The sequence below is a fragment of the Lissotriton vulgaris genome, chromosome 3_1, assembly GCF_964263255.1.
Source record: "Lissotriton vulgaris chromosome 3_1, aLisVul1.2, whole genome shotgun sequence".
In the NCBI taxonomy this organism is placed as follows: Eukaryota; Metazoa; Chordata; class Amphibia; order Caudata; family Salamandridae; genus Lissotriton; species Lissotriton vulgaris.
The window spans coordinates 542,884,256-542,896,347 of NC_141689.1; the positions used below are offsets into that span (position 1 = coordinate 542,884,256).

At 45.9% G+C, this 12,092-nt stretch overlaps 1 protein-coding gene across 1 annotated transcript in view; it reads left to right on the plus strand.

Annotated features, from left to right (window-relative positions):
- MRPS27 (mitochondrial ribosomal protein S27) overlaps positions 1-12,092 on the plus strand; it is a 393,507-nt gene that overhangs the window by 299,170 nt on the left and 82,245 nt on the right. The window contains exon 9 of the mRNA XM_086960802.1: positions 11,071-11,213. Coding sequence (XP_086816928.1) covers positions 11,071-11,213 — 143 coding nt within the window. The remainder of the gene's footprint in view (positions 1-11,070; positions 11,214-12,092) is intronic.

Here is a 12,092-nt window from a genome sequence, read left to right on the forward strand (position 1 = left end):
CTTACTGCTCGTGCCAAGCTACCAGGGGGAGAGCAGGGGTTATCTTGGCGTGTGACTCCTTTGCCCTGACTAGAATGGTGGTTTCTGCCTAGCTTTGGCGTCAGCCTTAGCCAACCAGAAATAGCCAGTTCTAACCGTTATTTTTGGAGAAAAGGGAACAATGAAATGACATCTCCAAAAGTGTAGTCACCCATACCTGGAATAGCCAAAGCAGTGTTGTTATCGCTCAGTGATCCGTATTCACCGTCACCTTAACCCTCAATATAGATACCAAGAAAAACAAACAAAACATTGAAAAATGCTAGGCTGGATAGGCAAGTCCCAAACTGCCTTCGCTGTACCTAAGGCTGTTTTACCCTGGGCTTGTGAAAGTGTTTAATCCTAGCCATGTAACTGAAACACCTCAGCAGCATCTTATTCAAATGTAGCCTAGATCCACACCGCTGTATGTGCTGCCATCTAAAAGAGTGGAAGACTATGGTATGTATATCTGTCAACCTTTATTATTTTGAACCTTTTGCTATCAACTCTACATTTACAAATGTTTTGTTGCTGGTCTTTGGATAGCCCAACGATCATCAACTTGCCCTCTTGAAGATTTCCTTCTCTTGGGCTGGCTTACCCAATAGAGGGCCTCTGTGGGACTTGGGTTTGTCTGTCTTTCCATGTGTGAGAGGGTGCTGTGGTTTTAAGTGGTGGGCTTTCTCTGGGCTAGTGTTACATTGGAGGTTGGGATAGATCTCCAGCCTAGCCAGAATGTATCAGATTGATGACCTACATTTTCCTACAAGATAGGTTGGAGGAGTGGTTCAGGTCTTCTGACCATCCACCTCATCTGTGCCTGCTATGCATTGGTTTTCATACAGGTGCAATGGGCCTTGTGCCATTCCCAACAATGTATGTGGTCACATTACTCAGTCTGTTAGTCCATTGTGTGGCGTCATCTGGGGTTTATTGTTTCTGTTCTAATGAAAATCTGCTGCCATTGATAAGTGTTCCCCTGTTTTTTTTGCAGGTAAGCCATTTCTGTCCCTTTTTCTTGCCCTGTTTTTGTTCTTGAATGCAGCGTTCCTTTGTTTTGTCTTGTGTTTCTCAATACACAGTTGTTCAGTGTTAGAGCATCTGCTCCTGCTACTTCATACTTCCCAACCTCGTTTTCCCGGCCCTACCACAGTTGTCTAGCGTACCCTTTCCTCCAGGTGCCCTGTTCCTTCCCCCGTCTCTGCTGAAGAGTCATTGCCTGAGGCAGTATGTCCCAAGAGGTCCTTGCATAGATGGATGGATACAGACTTGTCGACAGATAGGCAGATAATCAAACAGACCGGTACACAGATATGCAGAGATAGAGCAGGGAACCAGGGCATGGCTTTACTGTCTGTAACCAGTAAGGGATATCTCTGATCAGTAGCTGTATGCTGTCTGTGGCAAGTGAGGAACAACTGCAGTTTGGGATAAGTGAGCTTTAGTCTGCTGTGTGCGTCAGAGAGATAGCTCCGCTGTGTGCATTGGCACAGCCACTTCTGTCGGAGTCATGTACACATTTAACCTATTGATTGCTGGGGTCTCTGGACGGGTGGCAGTCTGTTCAATGTGTTCTCAGAGGTCTACCCAGGTGACTGCAGGAACAGGGGGACCTTGCTGTTCTCTCTCATTCATCAATATATAACTCTGTAGAGCCCAAATTTGAAGAGGTTGTTGAAAAGAGAGAGAGCTAATGGAGCGCCAGTGGTCTCTCATAACGTGTTTAGGCTTGTGGGAGGACTGAGACGACAGGGCTCTCACCTTACTCTGCCAATGGGTTAAGAGGTGCTCCGGCCCTCTTCATTCCCAGGGCAACAGGATCTAAGCAGTCAGTGCTTATCCCTGACCCTCCATTTCCAAAGTGGTTGCTCCAGTGAGTAATTAAATGTTAAGGCCCAACAAGGGCTGTGCCCAGTAAGGGGTGTGCGTGTGGCATAACGGATGGGTAAGGGATGCGATTGGGGGTGCAAGGTGCAATATTGCCAGTTTCCGTTCAGAATATCTTAGAAAAACTGATGGCACCAGGAACAAGCTGCTGATCACAAGTGTTAGTACCAAAAACAAGCTCATGGTTGGAGGAAAAAGTATATCAACTTGTGTCTCACCTTCTCCATTGTGGACAGCACGCGCAGATTTTAATGTTACTTTTCAGTAACATTCGATGAGCATTTTTTTGTTGCAGTTGGCTACAGGATGCAAAAAGCCCCCCAAACATTTGGTCTATTGCTTTAATAACTGTGTGCAACACACAACGGGGCACGTTGAAATTCGAAAGGGGATGACTTACTTTTCATAGTACTCATTTAATACCCTAAAATTTTCCTTTGCGGCTATAGAACACTTCAAGCCTTCAGATTTGGTTCTTAAATAGAAACATTCCCAAGAGGAGTTGTAGTGATGGCACCCAGAGGCTGTGCCACCTCCTTGATAAGTCAAATACCCAAATACCAGCCCTACTCTTGTCATTAGATGCAGAGAAAGCCTTTGACAGAGTACACTGGCCCTACCTACAAGCAGTGCTAGCTAGATTGTGGCTGGGACAGAGACTCCGGAAGTGGATACTATGTAATTACACCTCTCCAGTAGCGAAGGTCCGCATGACCGGAACATCATCTAACACCTTTCAAGTCTCTCGTGGAACACGACAGGGATGCCCCTTATCACCCCAGTTATTTGCGCTGTACATGCAGCCATTTGCAGAGTGAATTCAGCAACGGGCTAACATCACTGGGATCTGCATGGGGGACAGGGAGCGTAAAATCTCACTTTACACTGACAACGTGATATTAATTCTGACGCAGCTGTTCCTCTCTGTGCCTCCCTTGCTGCGAGCCACGGCAGAGTTCGGGCGGTGTCTGGCTTTAAAGCTAATCTCCAGAAGACACAGGCTCTCAGCCTGGCTATTCCCGGTGAGGACAAAACACGCCTGACCACTCTGTTTCCCTTCACCTGGGCACTTGAAGGGGTGTTGTACCTGGGAATACAGAGTTTTCCCACACTGGAACATACGTCCAGGGACAACTACACCTACTCAATCGCTATTGCGAGGTCGGAATTTGCGGCCTGGAAGAAACACACACGGTCTTGGCTTGGCAGGCTGGTGGCGGTAAAAATGATCCTACTCCCTCGAATCTTGTACATTATGCAGATACCACCACTGCGACCCCCTACATCGACTCTCACTAACTGCAGCACCTTATTGGGGATTTCGTTTGATCAGACAAACGACCCCGCATGGCCCGGCACCAGACATAACTCAAGTCAAGTCAAGTCAAATAAAGCTTTATTCGATTTTTGCAGAGAAAACCATAAAAGCACATATAATACAATATAAAATGACTATGAAATACGATCGAAAAACATGCTACATATTAAAAACAGGTTAAAAGTTTAGGTTTATAAAGAATCATGTAAAGTTTTTTGGGTGGTGGGGAACAGAAGACAGTTAATTCATTGATGTTCTGCACCTTACTGCAAATTTCAAAAAGCTACTAGCTGCATTGATTGCAAGTTCGTCTTCCAGCATATATAGCTTAAGTAAGGCTGGCCGGCACTGTCTTAAGCCCCACAATTTAAGAAGCGGGAGAAGATGTTTCCTTCTACCCCAGTCATAAAATTTACAGAATAAAATAACGTGAATGTTGGATTGTTTGGAGACATTGTCACAAGGACAGACCGCCGGTGTAACCGACCAATCGTTTACAGTGGGAAATGTTAGTAGGCGGAAGAAGCAGTCTGTCCTCATCCTTGTCAGCAGCATTCTCGTATAGGGGGTGATGAAGGGGGAAAGATAGGATGGGATGCCGTCATCATGTAGTAAGAGGTTGTGGTTAGCGATCGATTGTTTGTTACCTTCAAGATAGGAACGTCTGTCTGTAAGTAAGCCTAAACAGCGAGCTTTAAGGTCTTTTTTGGAAATCGTTTGGCACGTTGTGGGGTTGGTAAACATATCAGCTAGATCCAGGGAGGTTAAAAATTTCTGTACATAGGCGAGCCAGGGTATTTTCCTTGAGTTGGTTAGGGCCATACAGTCCTTAATTATATCCTGGTTTAACACCGTTTTATCCGAGGACCAGACTTTGTGCCATAGCAGGATTGGAGCGGTTTTAATTATGTCAGAGATATATACTCGTGCTAACTCATTGTGGCAGACTGTGGTTGAAATAGATCGGGGAACAGCCAACAGAAATCTTAAAAACGCGTTCTCACTGATTTGGATCTCTCCGCAGTCCGCCATGCCCCAGATACCTGCTCCGTATGTTGCGGTGGAGACGCATTTGGCAGCATATATGTCCAGCAGGATTCTTACTGGTTTCCCACCTAATTTGGTCGCAAATTTTTTTAAGGCTCCGATTTGTCTGGTAAAGACCAGGTTTCGGGTGTGTACAGCATTCTTCCAAGTGCCTATCCTGCTAAAAAGTATACCTAAATAGGTGAAAGTTTTTGTGAGACTGATCTTTTTAGCATCAATGTATGTATTGCAAGTGATGTTTTTTTTGTTGCTGCAACACATTGTAAAAGTTTTGCTTACATTGATCTTGAGACCTCTCATGTCCATAAAGGTAGAAAAGGCGGACAGCGCTTTTTGAAGCCCTAGTTGGGTCCTGGACATAATCACGGCGTCGTCCGCGTATAAAAGAATTGGAACCGCAAGGCCGTTTATTTTTGGGTAATCCACATCTAATTTGGCCAGTCAGTCGGCGACGCTGTTGATATACAGATTAAAAAGAAAGGGGGCAAGGATACAGCCCTGCCTGACCCCCTTTCTAATAGGGAACTTGTTGGTGCATGCTCCGTCCTTCCCATATCGAACCTTGGCCCCAGCTCCACGATAGAGTTCTTTTATGAATGATAAGATGTTTGGATCAACGCCCATGTTGTTGAGGGTAGACCAGAGTAAGCTATGGTTGAGGCAATCAAAAGCAGAGCTTAAGTCCACAAAAGTCATATATAGGTTGCCTCTTTTTGCCAGCACATGTTTGTCAATAATCAGAGCTAGATTTAAACATTGTTCCACTGTCCCGAGACCAGAAACGAACCCATATTGAAATTTAGATAAAATGTTATTCTCCTGTGCCCATGTTTGTAGTTGATTTAAAAGGACTCTCCCGGCCACCTTCATCATGGAGTCCAATAAAGAGATAGGTCTATAACATTTTGGGTCCGTTCTTTCTCCTTTTTTGAAAATGGGTATTATAATCGCTTCTTGCCATGTTGTAGGGAATCCTTTACGGGCATAGGAATTAAGGACGTTGGTAAGAATAGGTGCCCATAATTGGATGTTGTCTTTGAATAAATCTATGGGGATTCCATCTGGGCCGGGCGCTTTGGCATTTGAACTTTCAAGAATAGCCAGTTCCACTTCCGAGTAGTTAAAATAGATGGAGAGTGGAAACGGCTCTAGGTTATTGATTAGCGATTCATTGCTCTCCATTGGTTCAATTCGGTCATCTAGTTTATAGAGATCAGTGAAGTGGTTTATCCAGACATCTTCGGTGATGGCAATTTCTATGCAGTCGGTTGTCCTGTCACTAAAGAAAGGGGCGTTCACCTCCCTCCAGAATGCCGTGTTGTCCCTTAAAGTGCTGGCTTTCAACAGAGCTTCCCAGGCCGCGTTTTTCAGTTCCTTTTTTCTGTTCTTAATTGCCTGTTTGTAAGCGGCACGGGCGGATCTGATTTCCACCTGGTTTGTTGGAGTTTTGTTGAGGCTGGCCTTCAAGATGTCGCGAGTGTTAGAACACTCGTGATCGAACCAACTTTGGCTCTTAGGGGCGTTGGTTTTGTTGTTGTTTCTGGTCAAGTTTTTTCTAATTTGTGAGGCGATTTGATCGAAGGCAGAAATAATTTCCAAAGGGTTGGGTGGGAGTTCTAAACAGGTCCGGAAAAGGTCAGGAGCCGTTTTGATCAGATTTTCAAGAAATTTCGAGGTGTCAATTTTAGCCCATTTTAAGGTGTATCCGTTTCTTGACGAAAGTGAGATGATGTGTGAAAAAAGGTTTTCCACGATGCTCCTAGACTTAGTACCACTGGAGGGGGAATATATTTTAATGCTGATGGGGTAGTGATCGCTCAGAACCAACTCCTCTCTATTAAGTTCTAAAGCGTCTCCATGATGAGTGTGGGACAAGAGGAAAAAGTCTATTGTCGTGAGCGATCCCCTTCCATGGAATGTGGGTAAAAAATCAGTCGGGGGCACAGTTAGATCGTTGAAGAAACCCAGATCCCACTCGTGTAATAAGTTATTCAATTGGGTACCCATGGTTGAATGTTCGAAATGGGTGGTGTGTTCTCCATTTGGGGCTCTTTGATCACAAACCCTAGTTCCACTATATGGGCATAAGTGACAGTTGAAATCACCTAGAATGATCAAGCGCTGGTCTGAGGAGGACCCTCCCATACCCTTCTTTATTACTGTAGAAAGAAACTCCATGAATTTTGTTTGATCATCTCTCTGTGCACCGTTGTATAGATTAATTATGAGAGAGTTGACAACCTCTTTCCCAGATATTTTAAAGGCCTGAAGTAGGCGGCCAAAGGACTTTGGGCTATGATCAGTTTGCGGGAGGTCAACGCGTTCTAATGATGCGTTTAATCTATTTGAAACGTACAAGCAAAGACCTCCAGAGGATCTGCCTCTATGGGACTGAGTAGAGGGAGTGAAATGTGTGCTATAACCATCCAGATTTACGGGCGTCAGATCCCAACATTCCTGGAACGCTAAGATGTCGAAAGTGTGTATGTAATTCAGGAAGGTTGGGTCATTTATTTTATTTGAAAGCCCGGCTATATTCCAAGATAAAATAGAGAGATATTTGTCCTCGATGGAATGTGTTGGGGTGCAGTTTGGGTGATTCAGGTCAGAAGTTGGGATTGAAAAAGAAATCTGGGAGTCATTGGTTTGTGAGCTTTCCGGTTCAGAAGGGCCGTGTGACAGAGCCAGGTTAAGGGAGTCCTCAGTGGGTTGGGGAGGGGCAAGGTTTCCATGTTTGCTTGGGGTCATCCCTGGGCTAGCAGGATACCTGGGGGACCTTGGCTTGTTGTTAAACGGTAAATAATTTTTTAATGGTCAGTCGACCATTTCTAAACTTGAAAAGTAGTTACTAGTTGGGACCCCTCTCCACCCCTCTTCGTATGGATGATCTCTTCTTGGGTTCCAGGGCGGGTAATCCCAGTCCCTCCTCCTATTACGTGTTTCAACTTGAGACCAACTCCAGCCTGGGGATTGGCCCCAATTTTGGGGGAAATCTTGTTCACGTGGAAACCTTGGTGGGTAAAAGAAGGACAGACGGTTGGTGTCTATGCTTCCCTTTCTCTCCAGGGTTGACCAGGAACATATATAACTCACTGTCTCTGGGTTATCAAAATTGATGATGATACAATCCCCTTTTATTCTTTTCCTTGTATCCCCTATCCACGGGACTCTTCGTACCATGGACAGTCTACTTTTGCAGTGTGAGGGAAGGGGTCTGTTAATCTGGAGCCACTGCATGACTTTGTTTTTTAATGACCAGGTGGATTCACTCATCTTTTCTTCCAGTTCTGGTACCCCTGTAAGGATCACGGTGTAGGGGCTTGCTTCAGGGGGAAGATGGACTGGTCTCTTTGGGCCAGCTGGTTTATTGGGTGCTTCAGCAGCCTGTTGAGTGGCCGAGGGTTTAGGTGATGGGGGCTTAGAGTTCTTACTGGTGGGGTCTACACTTGTTGCTGGTTTTCCCTGTACTTGTTTGGTGGAACCCTTAGTGTCTGTAGAAGTAGTTTGGTTAATAGTTGGAGTTTTTGGTTTTTTTTCTATAGGTGGGGGAGCTTTATGCATTGTAGGTTGAGGCGCTGGTTTCTGTAAAGTAACAGCCTGGACATGTTTGGTGGTCGTAGAGGCTAGTGGCACTGCGGTGGTAACAGAAGGTTTGAGATGGTTAACCTGGTTTGTTAGTCTAGCGAGCTGCTTCTCAATATTATTTAGCGTTCGCTCGATTGGGAGTAATTGCAATTTTATAAAATCCTTAATTGAGTCAAAAACTTGTACGGTGAGTTCTAGATGATTAGATTTAACAGTGTCATGACCCCTGTGAGTCTCCTCCGTCGAGGCGGCCAAAAGAGAAGAGTCATCCACGTTGTCAGGCAATGACTGTCTAGATATCTTTGGAAGGTTGGTACGTGGAGGTTTTTTAGACCTAGTGCGCTTCGGTGGACAGTGCAACTTAGACTTAGGTATTGACCTTACACTGGTTTGTTTGGGAATGGCTCCCTCCTTGGACACCTTCTCGGATTTCGGGGGTGAGGCTACAGCTAAGGGTGAAGGCTGAGGTTGTGACTCTATCAGAATTGAAGACACGGTTTGAGTGGGGCTGATCACCAGAGTAGGAGTTTTCTCCAGGTCATCCATAGAGGCTTCCCCTAGTGAGAGATGAGTGACTGATAAGTCGACGCTCATTGGGATGGTGTGAAGTTCAGCACGAATTTCTTGTAATAAAGGAGCGTTGGTTTCCTGGTGGATGGGTGTTTTGGCTAGAGCGAGAAGGCCCATAGAAGACCTCCGTGCTGCAGCGAGGTCCTGGGAGACGCGTCTTTCAAGCAAAACAATTCCCTGATTGATAGCGTCGTTAGCTTTGGTAATAAATTGGTCGATTGGGCCAATTACTTCACCCACTCCATGGGCCGTTTTGTTCCTCATAGCCCTGGTAGTCATGTTAGCAGAGAAACACCCTTAGGGTGTAAAGCTAAAACAATAGTGGTGGATGACTCCCAGTGCGGATGGTAATGTACAAGGCGGGAAGATACGGTTGAAAGAGGGTTGGCCCAGACCAGACTTACCCTGGCTTAAACGGGCCCGCCCTTGGCCCGGGCTTCGCCCGGGCGTCGACCCGCGCGCGTCCCGCGGTGCGCGTAGTTATCCCTGTTTTTATAATTGTAGTGAAGTGTAAGGAAGGGGCAGGGCACTGGGAGGGGGCGCGGCTCACGCGGGAAGAGGAAACAGCTGGTGTTGGAAACGCTGTGCCTCGCAGTCCCGGGGCCGCGCCTCTCACCTCCTCTGCGGCCACACGTCTCCTCCCTCAGGGACACAGAGTTCTTGTCAGCAGGCAGCTACTCCTGTAGCGAGGTCAGGTAGGGCTGGGATCACGCTGGAATGCTGGAAACAACACAAACCTCTAAGCGAGCGGCACCCGCGAAGCGGGGGCCGCGAGAGGTTAAGTACGCCTTGCAGGGGGCGGGGCACTGGGAGGGGGCGCGGCTCACGCGGGAAGAGGAAACAGCTGGTGTTGGAAACGCTGTGCCTCGCAGTCCCGGGGCCGCGCCTCTCACCTCCTCTGCGGCCACACGTCTCCTCCCTCAGGGACACAGAGTTCTTGTCAGCAGGCAGCTACTCCTGTAGCGAGGTCAGGTAGGGCTGGGATCACGCTGGAATGCTGGAAACAACACAAACCTCTAAGCGAGCGGCAGACATAACTCAAACAGAAGGATGGAGGGCTTGGAGCCCCCCATTATGGAAAGATACTACCAGCACGCCAAATTGCACCATATGGTAGAATGGTATTGCATGGGGTCTGAGAAACACTGGTGCTTTATCGATTGTGCAGTGGTAGGGATCCATATTTGGAAAGTCCCTTGGCTGCCAAAGAAACACCGTCCTGATGTAGTATATATCTCCCCAGTACCAAGGGCTACGGTGGGGGTATGGGACAGGGTACAAGTTGCAAGTCACCTTTCCACACCAACATCACCATTGACTCCACTCATCGGCCACCGGGACTTCCCCCCGGCACTGAATGGTGAGGGATTCATTAAATGGCAAGAAGCCAATTGAAAGCGGCTGGGGACCTTTTTGACGAATTGGGGTGATGGAATTCACCTAGCTCTTCACTGGATACGGCATACCCCAGGACTGGCAATACCTCGCCCTTTGACTCTGGGTCACATAACCCCAGGTGTATCCACTGTCAGGTAGACCCCTGACAGACTTTGAAAATTGGTTTATCACTCGCCAGTCAGATAAACGTCTACTCTCAGACATATACTCATTTCTCACAACACCGCTTCACCATACAAAAACTCCAGCACAGGTGGGAATCTGAATGTGAGCGTGAATTCTCCCTCAAAGAATGGTAGAATATTGTCCAAAGGGCCTCCTCATACAAGACGACGGGCAAAGAGATGTTCCTCAAAATTGCTCAGTATTGGTATTACACCCCAGGGTAAGTGGCTCGCTGGAAGGCCGGTGGTGATCCACATTGCTGGCGTGGTTCTGAGCAGGAAGGCTTACTGTGGGACTGCACTACAATCCAGCAGTTCTAGGCAGCAGTCCTGTCCGAGATCAATACCTTCTATGAGACTGAATTACCCAGATTCCCAAATTGAATATTACTGGGTCTGCCTAATGTTTTGCCCTATCCCCAAAGATCCTGCTGTGGGAAAGCTATTACCTTAGCGTTGGGCGCAGCTAAACAGCTCCTGTTATCCCGTTGGGGCACTGACGTAGTCACGATTGGATTGCCTATATAAAATATGGGATCTCGCTTGTATGGAGAAACTCATAGCTAGTGTTACACACACCCTACCACACTTTGACAAAACATGGGGCTCCACTATCACTATTTAGCGACTGTATTTGTTGAACTAACCTGTCTGAAATACTTGCGGGTACTCCACCTCACTCGGGCACTACAAATGGAATGTGAATGTTATACAGTCGCTGGCCTCGACATCCCTCTAAAGGGGCATTTTATTCTCGGCTGTTGAATGCGTTCTTCCCAGTCTCTCTCAACCCCTCATGCCCCTTTTCCCTGTTGAGGTATTTACTTTCACAATGGTTGCTATTCCCCACCGGCCATTGGATGTAGGTGGCAGCTGTTGTTAATATGATGTAGAACTCAATAAAAAGATATAAATCCTAGAAAAGAAACATACTTTTTTGACTTCTATTGTGTATTCTACACATATGTTTTGCTTATTATGTTTCATTTGATAGTGTGGAAACTAATAAGGTCACTTGGTGTCTACAATTGGCAAATCATCTTTTTTATGAATGAAATGGTATTTTGTTGTCATTTGCAGGGAAAGTGGAAACTTCCAAAGGTTTGCGTGCTGTATACCACCAAATGCCTTTGATGTGGAACCCAGGCTACTTGGACCGAGCTTTACAAGTGATGGAGAAAGTTTTAACATTACCTGGAGACTTGAAACTATGCCAGAAAGCAGTAAGTACTAATTAAAGCTTGTCATCGTTAACTTCAAGTGTGAGTACGCATATAATTAATATGCATCTTACTTCAGGCCAGCATTTGATCATTACAGCTGCCAAACATGTGATCTTATTATGGATTCTCATGCTTCTCTTTAACCTGCATCCCATCTCTGGCTTGTCCAGGCTTTTTTTTTGGTTTGAATTTAGCAGCACTTTCAACATTCTGGCCAATATTGATGTGCAAAACCGACCTGCTAACAATCCAAAATATACAGCCAATCCAAATCCAAATTGAGGAGAAGAAAATAATATTTTTAAGACTATAATTCAGTTTCAGTGCTTATCTCTTATCAGAGAGCCACCTCTCAACAACCAAATATTTGTTAATCCAAAATGTGATGGCCATGCACTCCAAATATTCTCAAACCTCTTGGGATGGCCCAACGCTTAATAAATGCACTAGTGTACCCACTTTGTCCTTGAAAGCATTTCATCGAGCAATTTTGGCAGTGAGTCTCCATCCCAGAATGCCTGAGAGGATATTTCCCACCATGACCCCAAAACACTTTATAATTTTGCAACCCTAGACCATGTGCAGATAATCTGCCTTCTTCCAAGTGATACAGTAAGTGATCGGAGAAGTGTTCACATGCGATAACCCATAGAAGCTTTCTAGTGTAGTATATTAGTATATTCAAGGTAGATAACGAAGCTGATCTAACCTACACAGGAGAAAGTTGCTACCTCGATGGGAGCCCCTAATGCACTCCTACTTTTGTCTGATAAAGCTCTGATGACTCCTTCCTAGGCCCTTAGCTATGGAAGCATGTGTCTTAAAAAGTAAGGATTTATATATTAAGAAGATGTTCGGATAGCCTGACACTTGATTAGT